We start from the raw sequence: 23,444 nt of genomic DNA, 5'->3' as shown, positions 1-23,444 counted from the left end.
CTTAACAGTCTTGGGCCCTCACAAGTCCTGAGGTTCTCTGGGCAAAGGCCTTTTAATTATTGCAAAAACTAGAAGAACAACCCACAGAGAGGTTCATTCAGCCATTATGGCCCGTGCCTCTGGAACAGCCTGCCAGAGGGCATCTGCAACGCAGAGACTGTTGATGCTTTTAAAAGAAGACTTAAGACTCACCTGTTTGGTTTAGCTTTTAGCTGATTTACTCATTCATTCATTTACCTATTTATTAATTTCTTATTTTACTCATGTATTTATTTATTTATGATTTATTTCTATTCTGTGGTGACCTCTGGGTGTGGATGGCTCCCACAGGTTGCCTTTCCTCACCCAGGATGCTCAGTGCCTTGCCATGTCGCTATACTATTAGTCGATAGGTGCTGTGTTTGTGTGTGTCAGTGGGCATGTTTGTTCGTATGGGTGTGTTTGCTTTTATATGTGGGGATGGGAAGGGTGTTTTTTTTTCTTCCATTCTTCTTGCTATTTGAATTGTCTGTTTTTATCGCTGTGAATTACTTTGGGTTGCATTCCTTGCGTATGACAAGTCCAACCCTCCATCTTCTGAACTGCTTCTCCTCGCTAGGGTCACAGGTGCGCTGGCACCTATTTCAGCTGACTTTGGGCGAGAGGCAGGGCACACTGAACTGGTCGCTAGCCAATCGCAATTGCAGATAAATAAAATGTGATTGATTAATTGATTGCTAAAAGACAATAGCCTTTGAATAGCTGTCCACTGTCGTGACAAAAGACATTTTTCAACGTGCGAATGGCTTTCTGTTCTTCTCGTTTCCGAGCCTTTCAAGGCCACCAAACAAAGCGGTCTTTCTTCATTTGACCTCCTCGCCACCTCCACTGACCTTCACCTTCACCGCGACGGCTATCGCTCCTGATAACATGCTGATGCTAATGAGCGCTATCAGCGAACAGCAGGCGGATGCTCGCCAGCAGACACAATGCGTCGTGTCTGCGCCGATTGAAGTCCACATCCTGGCTGTCTTTGAAATCAATCCTCTTTTCAACATCATCATGTCATCTGGGACAAACTGGACCTCCAGCAAGGCACAACAGCCATTCATCATTCATTGAATCAGCACCAAAGCTCGACTGGCGACAAAAGAGTGAGGAAAAAAAAAAGAAATTACACCTCCATGCCTCCCTCTCGCCTTACTACACCTCCTTCACTACTCGTCTTCCTCTCCTAACTACACATCATTCTGTCCTCCTCTTCCCCTCTGCTTATTTCAGTTCCATGCCACTTATCCTCCACTCCTTTCCTTCTCCTCTCGTTATAGTGTTGTTTTTTTCCAATTCCCACAAAGCTAACAAGCAAACAAAAGGCACCAGCGTCCCTGGCGGAGGTAACAAAGACAACCTTTAACTCCCCTTCCGTTATCCTTCAATCACCCGATGATTATGCGAGCTTGCAGTTATGCAACAAACGCCAGAGGCTCCCAATGAGTGGCAACTTACCAACACAATGACACACATACAAAAACAAACACACCAACACAATGTACACAACTTTCACATGACATAGTAACTCTCTTATACAGTGGTATGGTTGCGCCATCACCATATGGCAACACAATAACACTCACATGCATGTTGGGGGTCTTGCAGCGCACTAATCTGTATACACTCACACACGCACGTGCCCACACACACGGACAAAGTACATGGTTTAATGAGGGAGCTGGTGGGAGATAAAAGACTAAGACATTCAATCTCAGAATAAAAGTTTGAGCTCAAATTCATATTCAAATTGTCAAATTCCCTAGTGTCGAAATAAAATGTCTGACATTCTTTGGTCAACATCCACAAAGAATTAATAATTACAGAACAGTGACCATCCACTGTGCTTGAAATCAGTTTTGAGGGGGTGGTTCTGTCTCATGCAAATGCAGAGTACAGCTTTTGTTATTATGACGACCAGGGGTGGAGAGTTACTCAGTGTTGTCAATTTAGCAACTATATATATTTTTAAAACGATGAGCAACAAATCTAGCAACTTATTATTATTATTATATTATTATTGTTATTGGACGCTCTAAATCAGGGGTGTCAAACTCATTTTTGCTGTGGGCCACATCGTGGGCACGGTTTCACTCAGAGGACCGGTATGACTGTGAAACCCTATACATGTTTCATCGCCTGATCATAGTATTACATATACAGAACAAAAGGATGGATAACTAGTTTTCAAATCAGAAGTCAAGGATAATTTTTTGCTCACAACTCAAGACAAAAAATTGTTTTGTCACTCGTAAGTTAAGGCACCACTGTAGTCAGATATAAAATTCATTTTGTTGCTTAATTTTACACTTGATGGGTGGGAAGGCAAGCAAGATACAATTATTTGTATACATACATTAAAAGTCACTTTTACATAATATGCCCCTTCCAAATTAAAAGCATAAATAATGCATTAATCTAAATTAGATCTATGTGCTATTTTTACCATTAATATTGTTCTAGTAGTTTAAGTTTTTATTTTCTGAAAGATTGTAATACTTTATTAATTTTATTAATAACATTTCATTTTAAATGCTCTCATTTTATAAACTATTTTATTTATTAAAAATTATTCAACTTCATTTCAAAATGTTTTATTTTATACAATATTATCTATAATTTTAAAAAATATAATTAATTTTACTTAAGTGTTTACTCCCATTAATGTCACGTATTTTGTATTTATATTATTTTATTTTATAAATGATTGTATTCATTCAAAATATACTTTTATTTTATATTACAATACATTGTTTTTCTATTGTTTGTCAGTATGTTTCTTTTTTCATAATATTTTACTTTCTTAGGGCTCTTACACTTCAACTTAAAAAGAGGCGCAGGCTGAAGTGTGCCACAGAAGGGCAGATGAAGATGGATAGTGTTCTCGCTCTCTGGCACAGTGTCAGAACATCTCGTTAGGGAGCAATTTAGTGCATCCTGAAAAAAGCCAATATTCCCATTTTCCAATTAATGAAAAGACACAGCTGCTGATTGTATGCTACTGCCCAGGGCCAAATGAATAAAGGTCAGACAAGGTATAGTGTGTCGGTAAGTGTGTGTAATATGAATACACACACACACACACACACGGAGGAAGCAAAGTTGCTATCCAACTTGGAGGTTAGAGAGATGATGTAGTGCGCTAACGTGTGCTAGTGTGCACTGAAGCAGAAAACATTCGCTGGTTTCTTCTCCGACAGCAGAAAGCTTTTCCGACAAGCAAGCGTTAGCCCCGCCCACATCTCACCATGTGACTGCTGCTTGACCAGTGAGCACCTTACATTATGTCTACAGAAAGAAACATTAAATAACACTCATCTTGGAGACTCAATACAATATGGCTACGCCGACACTAAACAAGAAGGCGATATTTGCACATATAAGGCTGTGTTGTCATATCTGAAAGTGCGGATTAAACTTTTCCCGGTGAGATGAAATTTGACAGCCGTATATTCATAGCCTTGCGCAAACAGAAGACTATGATCCTTTAAAGTGAGGGATTTTTTTCCCCAGGGATGACACAGACTGTGATACGGGCATTGTTATGTTCTTTAAGCAGTGGCTAATTAGCATTTGTCGTGAGAAGTTCACTGCCACAACATAGTGACGTCGTCAGTCTCCACTTCAGACAGATAATTCATCTGAAAACCCACAAGGGGAAAAAGGTTCTGTCCAGGTATTGCTACAGTGGAATGATTAGTCCATTCAGCCGCCAAGGTGTTTGAGGCCAAGCCGACAGAATACACTCCTGCCACTGTTCATAATTATTGCTCTTTAGATAAGATAAGATGTTCAAGAAATAATGAAATGAAATGGGATCATTTAGCATTTACATGCTAAAGTATCTCTCATTGAGATGAGCGCAGCATGTTTTTTTAAAAATAAAAACGATAGCAACAGTAAGAAATGTTTATTTATGAACTTTATACAATATGTATATGCACATTATCTGCGGTTTTTCCCAGTTTACCTCGTATAAAGTTGAATGTTGTTGTCAGAGCCAGCGAATCTTTGTAATCCAAATGTAGAATTCATTTTTAGTTTAAAGAGGTCCTTCTTTATCAAGTCTATTTTTCCTTTCAATTGAATGTTTTCATGCACTGCTGTTTCAGGCTTCGGGGACAGTGCACATAATCACAGAGTTCAACATCGCTAGGTAATCTGCAGCAGCCTAAAACGAATTTAGATATACGATGTAAGTGTTGGAACCCAGCAATGTTCATGGTGTTGTGTTGCTTTTGGAAGGGAAATCTATCTTTATTAAGGCTTAAGACCATGAACATCTGTGATGGTTAGTTTGGGCAACTCCTTCCTGTAGCCATTTCCCCTCTGGTCATTTTTCAAAACGAGAAAAGACGGAGCCATATTTCCGGCACGACGGAAGATGATGTGCTAAGAGCCCACTGGATGGATGTTTCAGGAGATGATTGATTTGAGTAGTGATTTTGAGGAAGTCTAAAGGGCAAGGAAGAAAATCTGAAAGGACGAGGAAAGTGTTAAGGAAGGAAAGAAAGGAGCGAGGGATGGAAGGAACAAAGGAAAGAAGGAATGAAGGAGGGGACGAATAAAGAAATAAAGGAGGGAAGCCCAATGAAGGAAGGAGGAATAATAGAAAAAGGAAAGAAGGGGAGAAAGGAAAACACTATGAAAATGAAAGGGAGGAGGGACAGAAGGAAGGATGGAAGAAAAGTGCAAAGAAAAAAATGAAGGCATGGAAGGATGGTAGGACAGAATGAAGAATGAAATGAAGAAAAAGAAGGAAAATGGGAGGAAGGACAGATGGAATGTGGTCGGAAGGAAGTAACAGAGAGAATTAGGGATTTAAGAAGCAAGAGAGGGAAAAGAAGAAGGGACATGTAAGGATTGTAGAGGATAAAGAAGAGAAGGAAGGTAGGAATAGATGGAATGAAGATAGGAATGATGAAAGAGAGGAATTGAGGATTTAAGAAGCAAGGAAGGTAGAATGTAAAGAGCGAGTTAAGGAAGAACTGAAAGGAAGATGGCGGGAAGGAAGGAAGGACAGAGGGAAACACGGAGAGACGGTGTGAAGGATAAGCAGGACTTGTGGATTTATCAAAAATGATGTGAATGGAGGGAGGAAGGAAGGAAGGAAATTCGCCTCTCAATTGGCCATTGAGTTACACACACGGGATCTGTTTTCATGACTGGCGCAAGTCCAGCGCTGCGCTTGGCGTAACGCTAAGAGGGGCAGGCTAGACCCGCTTTTGGCACTTTTGTCGGCGCAATTACAATGCGACATCTGCGCTGGTGAGGGCGCCACTACCGCCGGCTTCTAACCTCTCCAATCGAAGCTGGTTCTTTCCTCCACTTTAAAAGTGGCGCAAATAGTCTCGCACGGTGACGTCATATATGAGGACCCCGTCACTCGTGCAAGACTGGAGCATTGAACGTTGGCAGTATTCCTTTATGAAATAAAGAATGAGCTGGTGAAAAACCGCTGGCAACTTAAATACTGTCTGTCCGTGAACCTCATTGATCTACAGCCCAATGAGCCCACTGTCTTTGTCTTGGCTGCTCAGGACAACTTGGCTCAGTCGACAAGAAGATTTGCATGGATTTCTGCCAGATTCTTTTTATTAAACACATTCACTGCCATTGACGGCTTTAGAAGTCAAATATCTACGTTAACTGGGAAGGCTGGCAGTGCAAGGGTTAACATCTTTTTACACTTGTGACAGTTAAAAGCTTTTACGACAGCTCCATTATTTGCTATGGTAATAAACACCTTCGAGGTTGCACTCCATGTAAAGCGGAACACGTCACAATCATGTTTTTTGTCTGCATGTTAATTCCTGGATGTTGCGGTACACACACTGTATACTCCACGACACTGAACACAACGCACACTACATGCACCGTGGTTGTTTCCAGGTTGCATGTTAATAGGTTTTGTGCCGGCGGCGTCGGCGCACTGACTTTACTTTAATCTGCTGCCCACACACTCAAGTCTCAGGACGGTAGGAGAGGAAGACGTGGGCGGGCAACACACACACCTTTGACGAGGAATGAGCCAATAGGGACAGGTGGTGTCATGGAAGTGTGTGTGTGTGCCTGCGGGCGTGTGTGTGTCATACTAGAAGTGTTAAATGTGAGGCTAAATGTTGTTTTCATGCCAGTCACAATACGTTAAAGCTCCAAGATGATGCAATAAATAATTAAATATGAAAAAAACCCATGCACACTTACAATGTTGTTTTTTCCATCCCTCCTTCTTCCTTCCTCTGTTCCTTCAGTCCCTCCTTTCTTTACCCACTCCTTTACTAACGTCCCTCATTCCATCTTTCCTCCCCTCATTCTGTTTTTCCTTCCCTTCTTTCATCCTTAATCCTCTCTCCTACCCTCCTGCTTTCCTTTAGTCATTCCTTTCTTTTTCTCCTTCCCCCTCCTTTGATCCTTCCGTCCTTTCTTGCTGCCATGGTGGACATTTCATTATATATTTGGCTATAGCATAACTAGCTGCTGTGTTCATATTCCATACAGATGTGCCTGAAGCCAATGTAAATAAACGCCTTGCTCTGTTCGTCTTATTTACATCACACTTTGCTGAGCTTGTGTTGCTTACTTTGTACTTTGTGTTTCTTACTTATTTGATTTCATGCAAAGAAAGGAGCATGGAAAGACAAGACTGGCTACCACTGGCCAATTGCGGCGGCAGGGGTGGGGTCATTGCAGTATGTTCCTTTTTTCTCACAAAAACAACAGTCGGAATTAGAGAAAGAAACAAAGAAGGGATGGGAGGAAGCGAAGGAGGGTGCATGGGAAGAACTGGGAGGAATCAAAGGACCCACCTAAATCCCCCAAGGAAGTAATGAAAGAACCAATGAAGGAAGCAATGAAGGAAGGAAAGGAGGAAGAAAAACGCAGAAATGGACAGAAGGATGAAGGAGGGTAGGACACAAGTAAGGAATAAGGGAAGGAAGAAGATAAGGACAGAATGATGGAAGGAGGAAGGCAAAGAAGCAAATAAGGAAGGAAGGATGAATTCAGGGAAGGGAGGAAGGAAGGGTGGATGGAATGAAGAGGGAAGAAAGAAGCCACATAAAGGGGTGAGGGAATGAACGGGGATAGAAGGAATGAAAAACAAAAGTAAGAAGAAAATGAATGATGGAGGGGTAAGGAAGGAGTGAATGAAAAGGAATGATGGAATGAACAAGGGAAAGAAGGAAAGAATGAACGAAGGATGTATGGAGACAACGGAGGTAGGAAGGAATAATGCAATGAAGGAGACTACAGGGAGAAAGAGGGAAGGAAGGAATGAGGGAAGGGAAAAAAGAGGAAGGAAAAGAAAGCAGGCAGAAGTCACTAATGAAGGACAGAAGTGGGGAAGGAAATACAGATGAAAAGGAAGGCAGGAATTAAGGATTTAAGTGTGACTGAAGGGAGGAAGGAAGTAGGGAAAGAAGGAACTATGAACTAACTATAAAAGGAAAAAGGAAGGAAAAAAGAACAGCAGGAATTAAGAGGGATGGAAGAAGCAAAGGAGGAAAGAAGTAACTGAAGTAAGGAGTAAGGGAAGGAATAAAAGAAGAATGAAGGACAAAAGGAGGGAAGGACAGAAGGAAGGTATGAGAGAAGGAAGGAGATAAGGAAGGATAGCGGGAACGATGGAAAGAATCAAGAAAGGATAGCTGGAGGGAATGGAGAAAGGAAAGAATCAGGGAAAGAAGGAGCTGGGGAAAGGAAGGACTGAAGGAATGGGGAAGGGAAAAAGGCTCGTAGGAGTGAAGGAAGGAAGGAAGGAAGGAAGGAAGGAAGGAAGGAAATTCGCCTCTCAATTGGCCATTGAGTTACACACACGGGCTCTGTTTTCATGACTGGCGGAAGCAGACATGACTCAAGAAGCAGAGTCGGGAAGGAGAAGAGAAGCAAATGAAGGCAGGAGTGAGGCGTAAGTGTGCTCTATTACACAGCGTGCATGAGCGCCTATGATGTGACACTCGTGAGTAGAATCCCTGTGTGAGTATTGTGAAGCATTCAGTGGAAGAGCGAGAGACAACCAGACAGGAAGTGAAGCCCCTCATTCCTATTCACCACCTGCGACCGTTGCACAAGTGATGAAGTGGAGCGTGGTCAAAGGGCGACCGGCCCATGCATGCAAATTCAATCCGTGGAGAAATAAAAGCGGGAGCGAGACAGGGAAGAAAAAAAAATTGCTCAATTCCTAGCAAAATGGCATTAGCCAGGGAAACACTTTGACCTGCACCACACACTCACACGCACACCAATCCGGATGAGACTTCAGCTCAGCGGCCACTAGAAGAATCCAGAAGGACGTTTTGCTTTGTTCTTTGGCTTTTGAAAAGGCAGTGATGGCAAAGCTGACAAATGTGATAGAAGGCGGCAAGGAGGTGTAGTTATGAGAGGTGGAGGAGGAATGAAGGTGTAGGTAGGTGAGAAGGAGGGGGGCATGGAGGTGTAATGAGGAGGGGAGGATGTGGCAGTAAGTTGGTGTAGCTGGAAAAGGAAGGACAAGGACGAGTAGTTAGGAGGCATAGAGGTGTAGTAAGGGGATGAGGAGGACTGGAGGGGTAGTTAGGAGAGGCAGATGAGGATGGTTAACGAGGTTCCTCTTTATCAAGTCTATTTTTTATTTTTATTTTTTTTTGGGGGGGGGGTTGTGGAGGTATAGATAGGAGAACAGGACAAGGAGGCCAGGAGGCATAGCTAGGAGCTTCCTCATCCTCCTCTCTTAAGTACACCTCCATACGGCTTCCTCGGCTCCGACTTACTCCTCACCTTCTTACTACACCTCCTTTTGTCCTCATCCTCCTCTCAGATCTCCTTGCCCCCTACTCTCCTTACTACCGCTTCATCACTCCTTAATATCCTCTTCCTAACTACACCTCCTTGCCCCCTCCTTTCCATATTCCACATCCCTCCATCATGCATACTATATTCTCATTTTCTTTCTGCCGGAATGAATCAATTCCCTGGACTGTGATTATGCGAGCAGCGGCAGCAGTGATTTTTGCACCCGCTTTAATCGCAGCGTTCATTAGCCTAATTAAAAAGTGTGACGAGAGGCTGCGGGCGAGTGCCGGCGAGTGGAAAGAGTCCGTCGGGAATCCCCCGAGAGCCATCGAAGGTGGTGGGAGGGTGTCGTTATTGGACGGGAGGCGGCGGAAATGGAAGAGGGAGGGATGAAGAAGAGTACGCATGAAGTGTGTAATTACAAGAGGAGGCAAAAGCATATTTACAGTATGAGAGGAAGAAGATGAGGCGTCGAGGAGGTGCGGTTAGTAGTTGTAATTGATGCAGAAGGTGGAGTGGAGCGATGAGGGTGAGGAAGAGGCATGGAGGTATAGTTAGGAGAAGAGGTGAAGAGGAGGAGGTATAGAGGGCATAGTTTAGAGAGAGTAGTTAGGAGGAGGTAGCCACAAGTTGTAGTTGTGAGATGAGGAGGAAGACAAAAAAGATCTTAGAATGTACTTAATTCCAACATCAGTTGCACACGATTAAAATGTGTTAAACATAGATTTATTATAATAATATAATAATAATAATACATTATATATATATATATATAAACAAATAATACAAAAATGATATAATAACAATATATTAATATATAATATACTAAATATATTGTTTGATTATTTTTCAGGAAAAGAGGGGAAATTATGTCAGTTTGCCACTTTTTAATCATGCAAAACCAAATACAAAGTACTTTTCAGATGGAGGAGGGGGAAGGTCTAATTAGGAGATGGAGGAGGAACGAGATGTAGTTGGGAGAATAGGTAAAGAGGAAGAGGAGGAGAAAAAAGGAGGTGTAGTTAGGACGGGAAGAAGGAAGCAGGGAGGATGTAGTTAAGGGAGGGGGAGGAGGTGTATTCAGGAGGACGAAAAGGAGATGCAGTTTGGAGATGAGGAGGGAGGAAGGTGTACTAAGGAGAGATGCAGTTTGGAGAAGACGAAGATGAGCGGGGTGAGGTGTAGTTAGGAGTGCAAGATAAGGATGAGGGGAAAGGCGGTGTAGTTAGGTGAAGACAATGAGGAGGAAATAAGGTGTAGTGAGGTAAAGAGGAGGGGGAGGAGGTATAGTCAGGAGAGAAGGTGCAAAAGGAGGCAAGGCATGAAGACAGAAACCATGTTTTGACAGTAGAACATGTTCTGTGTTAGCAAAGAGGAAAAATTATGCAGGAGGGAGGGAGGGAGGGAAGGAGGGAAGGAAGGAAGGAAGGAAGACTCGAGAAAGCGGGAAAGATGTGAGGGAAGGGGCCGATGATTTAATGGAGGAGAGGCAGATGAAGAAGAAGGAGGGGGCGGAATAATGGATGAGTGGCAAAAAAGGCTGCATAAGCACATTTGACAACTCATCAGTCACTACAGCAAACGAGCAGAGCACTTCCTTAACATGCCGCCTTCTGCTTTACAGGCCACCATCAAGAAAGAAAGAAAGAAAGAAAGAAAGGAAGGAAGGAAGGAAGGAAGGAAGGAAGGAAGGAAGGAAGGAAGGAAGGAAGGAAGGAAGGAAAGAAGGAAGGAAGGAAGGAAGGAAGGAAGGAAGCCACCAACCAACCAACCATAAACACCACAAGCAGGAATACAAGGGAAGCCCCAGAAAGCTGCAGAGAGGAAGGAGGGGGAGGAGAGGCCTTTGTAAGGAAACCCCGCTGCACGGATCTCCTTTTCCTCATCCTCGCATGGATGCTTCACTTGCGCACCAGTGACCCAAAAATGTCCACATGCTTGCCAGCAAAGCAACTAAATTATGTATTCACACACACAAAAACGTGTATTTGATCAAAATACGGGCCATTTAACACTACAGTATCTGTGCTCCCGGCACTGCAGTGCTCCACGGGTGCAACAGAACCAACTTTGAACATTTCTGACACATTGGGACCACCGTAGTTCAAGCTCATCTTCAGCGAGTTTGTGTGATGTCACCCAGTCAAGCCACACAAAGACTGGAATGATTTTTATTATATGACCACAATTACTCCCACTGCTATACCACCAGACTTCCTCAAATAGGTTCGGGGCAACCCTCGAATAAATGCCTCCCTCTGGGACGCCTGACCCCATTTGCTAATTCTCTTGCCAACCAAAACAGCACCACCGAACAAGGCATGTAAATAGTTCTACTGCACTACCGCATTTTCTAACATAATATTGTGGCCCTCTAATACCCTTTAATAAACACTCCCCTTTGGAACTCTGTTGCTAACCAAAACAGCAGCACCCAGCAAGCTGCATAAACAGTTCCTTTCAATTAAAAGCACTTTTAGCGCCAGACTGCCACATTTCCAGAAATATTTGAACGCTGTTGCTAACCAAAATTGTAGGCACATAAACTGTCCCTTTAAATTATGACCACCACGACTACTTCTACCTTCATTTTCTCAACTAGTGGCTGTCCCTTCAATACACGTCTCCCTCTGGGACTGCTGAGCCCATTGGAAATCTGTAGCTAACAAAAACAGCAGCACAATCCCTTTAAATTGTGACTTCTACTGCCATACTCAAATAGTGGGTGTTCCTCTAATAGATGATGTGAGTCATTTATTTGCGGGGTGTGTCATCACTGCAGACGCTGCACCGATCCGGCAAATCTCAGATTTGGAGGTACTGATTCTCGTCACAGCCGCTTCACGCTCGGCTGCGAGTTGGAGATCCTGGCTTGTTTTACACTGCGCTTGACATTTATTGTAATAACACTGCTCATATTGTTTCATACTCTTTCACAAATGTACCCATGCCTATCTGCAGCCACAACATGCGGACATTATCCAACATTTCCACGACATGTACTGTATTATTGAGTTGAATTGTATGTAGGCTCCTATTGTTAGTGTATTGTATTGTAACCTGGTATTGATGGTTTGTAAACGCAACGAGAGCAAATTGCGGGCTCATGGGTATGATGCGCATGCGCACAACTGTCCGGTTGGCTTGAGACTTACAGAAAGTGTATGTCAGTGCAGCAGTTGATTTAGTTACATATGAAACAAAAAAACAAATTAATTTTGAATGCTGCGTTTGAATTGTTACGCTGTTTCGGTAGTCAATATGCTAACCGGCTGGCGTCTCATCAACTTTTATGGCTTCTTTATGAATAAAAAAGCGGTGGTGATGCGCGGTGCTGGTGCGTGCGCGCTCCCGCCAGCGAAAGTGCGTATGGGAAACAGCTCCCGGAGGCAACTTTGCGGGCGCGTGCACGTCATTGTGCCTGGCGCGATGGATGGACTGACGCGCGGCTTCTGGAAGCTTCGTTCTGCTGACGCGCTTCATTCTGACACTGTGGGCACGCGTGCGCGAGCTCGCACGCGCACGGAGCACACACACGTACACACACAAGCGACGAGCACCACGGATGCAAACCCAACGTGTTCGTCTTACCTTGTCTTCTCCGGAGTGATGGTGGTGGTGGTGGAGATGAAGGCGCAGAAGGACGTGCACGCGACATGTGCACCACCACTGAGGAAGAGCAGCAGCATCATCATCACCAGCAGCACCTCCCGCCTCGGCCCGACCACAACTCCCCGCCCCTCACTCGCTTTTTGCCTCTCTCTCTTTTGACACACACACACACACACACACACACACACACACACACACACACACACACACACACACACACACGTGCGCGCAAGAAGGAGATGATGAAAGAAGACGACTGTGGAAGAAAAAGGAGACAAGGAATGGAGGAGGAGATGGATGAAGTTAAAGGAGTGGAGACCATCACTAAGGACAGGAGGACACAAGGACAGAGGAGGAGAGACAGAGGTGACGAGGAAAGGAGACAAGCGGAAAGGAAAAGAAGGAGACAAGAGGATAAGAAGAAATAAGGAAAGCAAAGAGGATAGGGATGAAATGGAAAAAAGGAAAAGAGAAGGGAGACAAGGAAAGAAAAAAGGAGAGGGGGTGCAAGAACAGAAGGGAAGGTGAAGGAGCCTATTTTACATGGAAGACATACTACGGACAGGAGGAGACAAGGAAAGATGAGTAGATGAAAGCGGACAAGAGGAAGAGGTGAAGGAAGAGACAAGGAAATGAAGGAGACGAGTAAATGAAATGACGGAGGAATGGAAAGAGGAGGTGAGAGGGGAGTTTCTTTTTTACACGGAAGACTCATTAAGGGGATGATAAAACAAGGACAGAGGAGAGGAAGAGGTGAAGCAAAGGGAATTTGAGGAAAGGAGAGAAGTGGTATGAAAGGGGGAAGGAAAAGACGGAAGTGACATAAAAGTAAAGTAAGAAGAAAAGAAAAGGAAACAAGGAGAAACCCTATCTCTAAGGGAGAGCCCTACGGAAGAAACTCATTTCGACCGCTTGTATCCGGGATCTTGTTCTTTCGGTCACGACCCACAGCTTGTGACCATAGGTGAGGGTAGGAACGTAGATCGACCGGTAAATCAAGAGCTTCACCTTTCAGCTTAGCTCCTTCTTAACCACAACGGACCGATGCAAAGTCTGCATCACTGCAGACGCTGCACCGATCGGCCTGTCGATCTCCCGTTCCATTCTTCCCTCACTCGTGAACAAGACCCCAAGATACTTGAACTCCTCCACTTCGGGCAGGATCTCATCCCCGACCTGTAGAGGGCACGCCGCCCTTTTCTGACTGAGGACCATGGTCTCAGATTTGGAGGTGCTGATTCTCATCCCAGCCGCTTCACACTCGGCTGCGAACCGCTCCAGTGAGAGCCAACAGAACCACATCATCTGCAAAAAGCAGAGATGCAATACTGAGGCTACCAAACCGGACCCCCTCTACGCCTCGGCTGCACCTAGAAATTCTGTCTATAAACGTTATGAACTGAATCGGTGACAAAGGGCAGCCTTGGCGGAGTCCAACCCTCACCGGAAACGAGTCCGACTTACTGCCGGCAATGCGGACCAAACTCTGACACCGGTCGTACAGGGACCGAACAACTCGTATGAAGGGGTTCGGTACCCCATACTCCCGAAGCACCCCCCACAGGACTTCCCGAGGGACACGGTCGAACACCTTCTCCAAGTCCACAAAACACATGTAGACTGGTTGGGCGAACTCCCATGCACCCTCGAGGACTCTGCCGAGGGTGTAGAGCTGGTCCACTGTTCCACGGCCAGGACAAAAACCACACTGCTCCACCTGGATCTGAGATTCGACTTCCCGACGGACCCTCCTCTCCAGCACCCCTTAACAGGGAGGCTGAGGAGTATGATCCCCCTGTAGTTGGAACACACCCTCCGGTCCCCCTTCTTAAAAAGGAGGACCACCACCCCAGTCTGCCAATCCAGAGGCACTGTCCCCGATGTCCATGCGATGTTGCAGGGGCGTTTCAACCCGGACAGCCCCACAACATCCAGCGCTTTTAGGAACTATGGGCAAATCTCATCCTCCCCCGGGGCCTTGCCACCGAGGAGCTTTTTAACCACGTCGGTGACCTCAACCCCAGAGATAGGAGAGCCCGCCTCAGAGAACTCAGACTTTGCTTTCTCACGGGAAGGTGTGTCGGTGGAATTGAGGAGGTCGTCGAAGTATTCGAAGTCGAGGTCAGCAGCGCCCCATCTCCACTATACACATGGTTGATGGTGCACTGCTTCCCCTTCTGAGACGCCGGATGGTGGACCAGAATTTCTTCAAAGCCGTCCGGAAGTCTTTCTCCATGGCCTCACCGAACTCCTCCCATACCCGAATTTTTGCTTCAGCGACCACCAGAGCTGCATTCCGCTTGGCCAGCCGGTACCCATCAGCTGCCTCAGGAGTCCCACAGGCCAAAAAGGCCCGATAGGACTCCTTCTTCAGCTTGACGGCATCCCTCACCGTTGGTGTCCACCAACGGGTTCGGGGATTGCTGCCACGACAGTCACCAACCACCTTATGGCAACAGCTCCGGTTGGCCGCCTCAGCAATGGAGGCGCGGAACATGGTCCACTCGGACTCGATGTCCCCCGCCTCCCCTGGAACATGAGCAAAGTTCTGTCGGAGGTGGGAGTTGAAACTCTTTCTGACAGGGGATTCTGCAAGACGTTCCCAGCAGACCCTCACAATACGTTTGGGCCTGCCACGTCCTACCCGCATCTTCCCCCACCATCGGAGCCAACTCACCACCAGGTGGTGATCAGTTGACAGCTCCGCCCGTCTATTCACCGGAGTGTCCAAGACATGCGGCCGCAAGTCCGATGACACAAACACAAAGTCGATCATCGAACTGCGACCTAAGGTGTCCTGGTGCCAAGTGCACGTGTGGACACCATTATGCTTGAACATGGTGTTTGTTATGGACAATCCATGATGAGCACAGAAGTCCAATAACAGAACACCGCTCGGGTTCTGATCGGGGGGGCCGTTCCCCCCAATCACGCCCTTCCAGGTCTCACTGTCATTGCCCACGTGAGCATTGAAGTCTCCCAGCAGAACAATGGAGTCCCAAGTGGGAGCGCTCTTTTTGTCTGGTCCCTCACCTAGGACGTTTGTCATGGGTGACCCTGCCAGGGAAATAAAGACCCAGACAACTTAGCTCCTAGGATCATTGGGATACACAAACCCCTCCACCACGATACCTCCATACTTCTGGACTTACAAATATTGTCTGCAGAAAAATTTAATTATTACTGAATCTATTTTGGGTGTAATTTCCCAAAATAGATTCAGTAATAATTTTAGACTCGTTTACTGATGTAATATTTGATTTTCAGCCAGATTTTGGCCCGCCCACGTTTAGGCCACGTCAGCCTGTCATAACGAGCGGGAACCGATGACATTTCCTCAGTGCACTTCTATGTATTCTACGGTGTCATTTTTGCCTATATTGAAAGTCTGGATGTTTTTTTAAATAACTACTGAAAATAGTGATAATGAAACATGTTTGTGGGGGGGGGGGGGGGAAACACCTCTCATTGAAATGCCTCTTTGAGGAAAGTAGCCTGCCACATCATCCCACGAGGTAATTCTTGCAGATTCATTTCCGCATATATAAATGGGTATAGTCTGCTCAATTTTGTATTTCTGGCACCACAAATGTTTGAAAAGACTTCCTATGGATGACAGAGGCGTTTCTGTAGGTGGCATTGTGAAAAAGACGCGGACTTTGGCTGGCTCTCATAATGGCAGATGACGAGAGTCTCCCAGAAGAGAGCCCAGTGTCATCAAATGCCAGAAGGCGATCATCAAGCATCACCAAAATTGATGTGGACATCTCTATTTATGCCCACTTACACCTCTGAACAGCACTAGGGGGCACCTGCCTCCCTCTACTTTTTCCGTGTGTGTGTGTGTGTGTGTGATGTGCCCCTTCGCTTGTCCGCAATACCCTTTTTTCAGGAACGGGACATCCACCCCCATTCTCGGGATAGAAAAGTTCAATCAGCGCCATTAAGACCCATACTTCCTTTAAAGAGAGAAGGTGAGAGCAAAGAAAAGGGTCAAAGGTCAAATGAAAGCATAGGTACATGGCAAAAGGAAACCAAGGAAACAAGAAGGAAAGGATCTTCTATAGAAACCAGATAGAGAAAGAGGATGCAAGGAAAGAAGGCCAACAACCGCCACAGAGGTCTTGCAGTCTTCTTCTTTTCGTTTCAGCTTGTCCCGCTGGGGGTCGCCACAGCGTGTCATCCTTTTCCATGTAAGGCTATCTCCTGCATCCTCCTCTCTAACACCAACTGCCCTCATGTCTTCCCTCACGACATCCATCAACCTTCTCTTTGGTCTTCTTCTAGCTCTCTTGCCTGGCAGCTCCATCCTCGTCATCCTTCTACCAATATACTCAGTATTTCTCCTCTGGACGTGTCCAAACCATCGAAGTCTGCTCTCTCTAACTTTATCTCCAAAACATCGAACGTTGGCTGTCCCTCTGATGAGCTCATTTCTAATTTTATCCAACCTGGTCACTCCGAGAGCGAAACTCAACATCTTCATTTCCGCCACCTCCAGTACTGCTTCCTATTGTCGCTTCAGTGCCACTGTTTTATAAACTTTGCCCTTCATCCTAGCAGAGACTCTTCTGTCACATAACACACTTGACACCTTTCTCTACCCTTTGTAGCCGTTCCTCTTCTCTTTCTGCCTAGGAATGCGCTTTCCACTTCTCCTTTGTCTTCGACCCACAGTAGCTGAATCTGTATGGAATTCTTTGGATAAATGCTCATATTTGTTTGACCAAGGTCTAAGCCGGATGCCCTTCCTGACGCAAGCTTCTGCATTGATCCGGGCTTGTGACCGGCGTACAATTTGCACTGGCTTGTGCCCCCCATAGAGCTGCCACCGAGGTCTTACAGTAAAGAAGTAAAAACACATTGAGGTTTTGTTTTGTGTCTCCTGAGCAAACACGTCAGCGTCCACTTCCTGCTGCGTCCAAGTATGGACATAAACTTCAACATAAAAGTCCTCCATTGAGAATAAACACTTTATGTTAAGACAAAATAGAAGTAAACTTCTCCTCCACTGCGTGAGATTATTTCTGTCCAAGTCAATACACTTAGGAGAAAGTGGAATGTCACTGAGCGGAGTGCAGAGGAGACCTCTGCCAAGGCCCAACAACAGCACCAAATTGTACACGTTAACGTCCTAAATAGAAGAACTCAAGCATGAACTTAACCCAACTTAGCAGAAGTTTTGTTTAAAATAAATAATGGGTCGGTACTTTATTTACAAACGAAAAATAAAAAAGTAAAATTATTGAAAATCAATCTTAATTTTTTGGGACGTTATTTTATTTTATTTTCTTTAAATGGAAAAGGCTAAAAATTAAAACTTAATTAGTATCTTTTCTTAATTTAAATACTGGGTACTTTTCATTCATAAAATATTTTTAACATGGACAGATTTAATTTAAACTAATGGTTAGGATTTATCTCGTTAATTTAAAGTAAAAAAGTATACATTATGTGGATATTAAAAATCAACCCAAAACATTATGTTTTTAACTTAAAAAATGAATTAATTCAACCTGTGCTTTTTAAATAACGGTTCAGCATTAAAAAAAAAAAAATCCTTTTATATTTTCAAATAATAATAATTAATTAAAAGTTACATACAGAACTTGCAAAAAGCAGTGTAAACATTCTTAAAAGAAAGACTACTACACACGTGCACTCCGAAGTTTAAAACTGTCTTGAATTGTTTTTTAAATATGTGTAAATTTCTTAAAATCTGCATTTCCAAGTAATTTGGGGACATTTCAAGGGATGGAGGAAAAGGAGAGGAAATGCTCTTTATAAATTATAGATCAATCCCAGCATGCAATGTTCTTTACAACATAATATATCCAAAGATTCATCTATAATTCATGTCAATATCATTTTAAAGAATCCATATCAGGCCACCGGCGGGGAGAGCTATAAATGCTTTTTTGGACAATCTGTCTTGGGGGCTACAAGGGCTTGGTGGAGGTAGTAAAAGCAGGAGCTAGTGTAGGGTCGCATTGCCACCTGCTTGTGTGGGCAGGACTGCAGCGTGCATTTGTCCAGGGGAAGAGGAGTGGTTGCTTCGACCACCACCAAGGAAGTTGCTTTGATTTGTTTTGGTGTGACTTTTTCTTTAAAGTTTTTTTTCTTTTTTTGGTGGGTGTATTTATTTATTTTTTAAATAAAAAAATATTACAAATTAAAAAGCAATGTTGATCATTTAAATAATGGGTATGTCCCCCCCATTATATACAAATACTAATTACATTTTTTGAATTTTATTTTATTTTTGTCACATATAAGCTTTGAAATCAATCATGACTCGTTAAAAAAATAATCAAAATATCCTAATAAAAACAAAATGTGGATTTAATAATTAAAAAAAAACATGGATTTTCCACCATTATTTAAAACAACCGGGATTTAAATTTTAGAATGGGTAGGTTTTATTTTCTTTCTTAAATATGCATTGACAAACTCAAATTCCAATGAAGCTGAGACATTGTCCATCCATCCATCCATCCATCCATTTTCCATATGACTTATCCAAGGGTCACAGGTGTGCTGGAGTCTATCTCAGCTGACTGGGTGAGAGGTGGAGTACACCCTGCACTGGTCGGCAGCCAATCGCAGGGCACATAAAAACAACCAACCACTCGCAGTCACATTCACACCTACAGGCAATTTAGAGTCTTCAATCAACCTACCACGCATGGTTTTGGGATGTGGGAGGAAACCGGAGTACCTGGAGAAAACCCACCCAGGCATGGGGAGAACATGCAAACTCCACACAGGTATCAGACCACAGCACCCTTTTCCACTTTGCATCAGTTCATCTCAGATAAGCTCAGGCTCCGAGATTCTGGCGGCGTTTCTGTGTGTTGTTGATATACGGCTTTTGGTTTACATGTTAGAGTTTTAACTTGCATATGTAGATGTAATAACTAACTGTTAACTGACAATGTTTTTCTGAAGTGTTCCTGAGCCCACATGGCAATGTCCTTTACACATCCTTGCTGCATGAAGGATCGAAGGTCACTTGCATTCAAAGTTACTTTTCAGCCTTGCTTCTTACAGACATGCAGAAGTGTCTCCAGCTTGAAAAACCTGATTAGAAATGGAAAATAAATACTGTAACTATATAAATATGGTTTTACAAAAAAGGGTAGTTTTTACATTAACTTAAAAGTATTATTTTCAAAGCCAATCTTGAAAACTCAACCAGGATTTACTAAATGAAAATATTGTAGTTTTTTTTTTATATAAAGGACAAGTATTGACCTATTTATTTCAATGATGAATAACAAATACAATCATCGGTATTTATTTTATATATTTTTTAATTGCAAATGTGCCGAGCTGTGAATATGTGGGGGTCCACTGAACATGAAAGGTATAATTTAGTTTGGTTTAATATTCTCAGTATCAAAACTTGTCTAATCAAACCAAAATTGGCCTGAACGGTTTCTAATATGTTTTAGTTCCTTGAAGGACATGCACCAAGAAGTCCAATTTCTTGGAACTTTAGGTGGAAATGCGTGAATTTTGTGGCATGTATGCAAAATTTTTAATATAAACAAAGAGTATAGCATATACAAGAGGGCTGACTAAATGGAGATTATTTAAAAGCTCATATTTACAGGATGTGTGTGTGTGTCTATCGTGTCAATAAAGGAGGACATGAAATACAGGTGCATTTTTGTAAGGAAACTTTTATGTGTGCTTGGTGAGCGTCACTCATCATCGTCGTCGTCATCATGGTTAGACAGAAAAAAGGCCTTTTGCAGTTTCCAGTACAGCAGATAAGGTTCCTTATTATTATTAAAGAGTACAAAAAAAATAAAATAATGGGGGGGGGGTCACAATTTCCAGAGCAAATTATTCTCCTGCCAGGTGGCAAAAAAGAAAGAAAAAGCGAGAAGAGAGGGAGAGAACCTTTTGGTCCTGGAGTCTCTCTGTGTGCCCTCCCTTCGCAAAAACAAAACGTCTTCCATCAATTTAGACTTTTTATCCTCAAATCATCTCATTAATATTGCATAGATTATTTTTCATTTCCTTTTGGGTGATTTTTCTGTTTTGTTATTGAAGATAGGTGAGGATGGAGGGATTAGAGGAAGTGGAAAGAGTAAAAGAGAGAAGATGGTGCTGAGGACACACAAGACCATTACCACAGCAACCGTCCAAACCAGGAACAAACATGGCGACATTTTGTGTGGATTGGTTAAATGGATGACGCCAATTCTGATTGGGCGAAACTTTCTCTCTCTCTCTCTTTTTTTAAACCATTTCTCACTCTGAAAAGAAAGAAAAATATTTACAGTGTCCTGACGGCACCCTCTACTTTGGGAAAGCAAGAAAGGGAAAAGAAATTGGTCACCTTATCCAGCAACAAAAGGGAATTGTGGGCAAATATGCAAATTCATTTGTGGTTGAACGACACCTCCTTAGATCTCACCCGACCGTGCCACCCGCCTCAGTATATAACTATAATCTAATACACAAACATCGGCAATCGTGTGAGAACTCTTCCCTTGTCGGAACCCTTTGACCTCCTCCCCAAATGATAATAAAATAAATTTCGCATAAGTATCAAGATTAGTTCCCCCCCCCCTCAAAAAAAAATAAAATAAAAAGGCAGAGGGTGAAGTTAACAAGCGCACCCCTTCCCCTCCCGTTCCCAAAACATCAAGGAAGGAAGTGAAACTACTAAGGAAAGCCCTTGGGGCATTTATTCCATAACATTGATATCCAGCTTTAGGTCAAAAGTACTAGTAAGCTCTTTTTCCGGACTACTAGACAATTGAATGCACTAGCAGAATGACTTGAGCGCACTAGTACTTGCAGAACAACTGTGTCTTACAGGTAGCATTTTCTAACTAGTACTAAACCATATGATGTATATCAAGGATATTGAATCAATGCTCAATCAACATTCAAGGTCCATCAACTAGTGTGCTCTTTGTCCTGACTAGTAAGACAATGTTCCTGCACACTAGTAGGACCACACTACATGTAGTGGTCCTACTAGTGTGCAGGAACATGATACGGTAGTGGGGGGGGACACGTTAAAAGTAAGACAGTTGCTCCACTAGCGCGCTGAATTGTCTTTCTAGTACATGGACTATAAGCTGGATATCAAAGCTTTTGAATAAATGCTCTAGTGGCTTTACATAGTTTACTAGTAAGGTTGAATTGTGTACAAGTAGCTCCAAATTGGCACTAGTAGAGGAACATTTTTACTAGTTTGACAGTCATTGCACTAATGCACTGATTTGACTTACTAGTAAATGGACCTTAAGCTGGATATCAAGGATATCGAATAAATGCTTAAAGAGCTTCCCATAGTTTTCTAGTGAGGTTCAATTGCGTACTAGTAGGCCAAAATTGGCATTAGGAGAGGAAAAAATGTTACTAGTAAGACAGATGTTCTACTAGTTTGCCCTAGTCATTCTACTAGTGCACTGAATTGTCTTAATATTGCATACTCGTATATGGACCTTTTCATAAAGCTGTTAGAACATTTATCCAATATCCTTCGTATGCAGTTTAAGGTCATATCTAGGCCACAAGTGGCACTCGTAATGGTGAAAACATTACTGGTAAGACAAAGTCATTCTACTAGTGCGCTGAATTGTCTTAATAGTGCATACTCGTATAGGGACCTTTTCATTAAGCTGTTAGAACATTTATCCAATATCCTTCATATGCAGTTTAAGGTCATATCTAGGCCACAAGTGGCACTCGTAATGGTGAAAACATTACTGGTAAGACAAAGTCATTCTACTAGTGCGCTGAATTGTCTTTCTAGCAAAGAAAGAGTGCACTCGTACATGGATCTTAAGCTGGATAGCAAGGATATTGAATAAATGCTCAAACGACTTTTCATAGTTTACTAGTAAGGTTTAATTCCATAATAGTAGGCCAAAAGTGTTACTTGCAGTGGAAAAAAATATTACTAATAATTTCCAATATTACACAGTCGTTCCACTATAGTCTGCGCTGAATAGTCTTACTAGAGTAAAAGAGTATACTAGTACACGGACCTCAAGCTGGATATCAAGGATATCGAATAGACGTTTTTCCATAAACTACACTTCACTCGCCACGCTCAAACACTTTCAAACCGGCACACGTGGGGCACCTCAAGCTCGACTTACAACATGACTCCCCCCCATTCCCCTCATCCTCGCCCCTGCACAGTCCGCCGCCCTTACAGGTCGCTCTCGCCGTACAGGGCGGTGGAGAAGGACATGTAGTCGAGCGCGCCGGGGATGGCGTCGGGCCCCGAGTAGGGTGCCATCCTGGCGATGCAGTACTCGGCCTGGTCGGGGGGCAGCTCCCGCCTCAGCTCGTCGGCGGTGATGAAGTTCTGACAGGAGCAGATAGAGTCGCGATTAAAGCAGAGAGCAGAACTGCACACCAGTTTTTGGAAATAGGGGTGCACCTATGAGTCTTTGAAGAACCCCTAAAATGGATCAAATTACCAAAACTGGTGGATTTGGTGGTGGATAGACATTTCTACCTAACTTCATGTGCAAATGGCTTCAAGGGCTGAATTTTCAAAAACTAAAATTTGTGTTTCTGGGGAGTCATTAACTTTGCCACCAATGACCAAAACACACGTTTTCTCAGTTCAGCATTTTCCACCTATCTCGTGTACTTGGTAGCAATCGGACAAGGAGGAGCTGGTCTTTGAAGGACCCCTGGAAAGCACCCAAATAGCCGCTTCCAACCAAAGTGGCAAATTTCCTGTTTGTTTTTGGGCATGGCTTCTAGAGAATTTTTAGTTTTTTTAAATTACCCATGATAGATATGCCTTCCAAATGTTGCTGATGAAACTGTGCTGCTGCGATTGGCTGGCGACCAGTTCACGGCGTACTCCGCCGCCCCTTCCACGCAAAGATAGCTTGGATAGGCTCCAGCACGCCCGCGACCCGCATGAGGATAAGTGGTACGGAAAATGGATGGATGGATGCACAGAAACTGGGCTGAAATTTCCCTAAATTATGAGCTTCTTTGGTGTTTTGGGGGAAGGCATCAAAATTTGCAGCTGCACTGCA

General features: G+C 43.6%; 2 protein-coding genes across 6 annotated transcripts in view; both read right to left on the bottom strand.

Moving 5' to 3' along the window:
- slc8a2b (solute carrier family 8 member 2b) overlaps nt 1–13,540 on the bottom strand; it is a 70,824-nt gene extending 57,284 nt beyond the window's left edge. Inside the window, exon 1 of one of the 2 annotated variants that reach the window (XM_061783173.1) lies at nt 12,391–13,540. The gene's annotated coding sequence lies outside the window, so the exon portion shown is untranslated. The remainder of the gene's footprint in view (nt 1–12,390) is intronic. The other variant, XM_061783172.1, reaches the window with a different exon arrangement.
- A 6,538-nt stretch (nt 13,541–20,078) lies between these two features.
- Nucleotides 20,079–23,444, bottom strand: part of actn4 (actinin, alpha 4) — a 92,326-nt gene continuing 88,960 nt past the window's right edge. For all 4 annotated transcript variants that reach the window (XM_061782504.1, XM_061782505.1, XM_061782503.1 and 1 more), the window contains one exon: nt 20,079–22,753. In XM_061782504.1, coding sequence (XP_061638488.1) covers nt 22,595–22,753 — 159 coding nt within the window. In that variant the 3' untranslated portion in view covers nt 20,079–22,594. The remainder of the gene's footprint in view (nt 22,754–23,444) is intronic.

The sequence above is a fragment of the Phyllopteryx taeniolatus genome, chromosome 8 (genome assembly GCF_024500385.1).
Source record: "Phyllopteryx taeniolatus isolate TA_2022b chromosome 8, UOR_Ptae_1.2, whole genome shotgun sequence".
In the NCBI taxonomy this organism is placed as follows: domain Eukaryota; kingdom Metazoa; phylum Chordata; class Actinopteri; order Syngnathiformes; family Syngnathidae; genus Phyllopteryx; species Phyllopteryx taeniolatus.
Note: the sequence above shows the minus strand (reverse complement) of the source record. Positions and strands in the feature narration are given on the sequence as shown.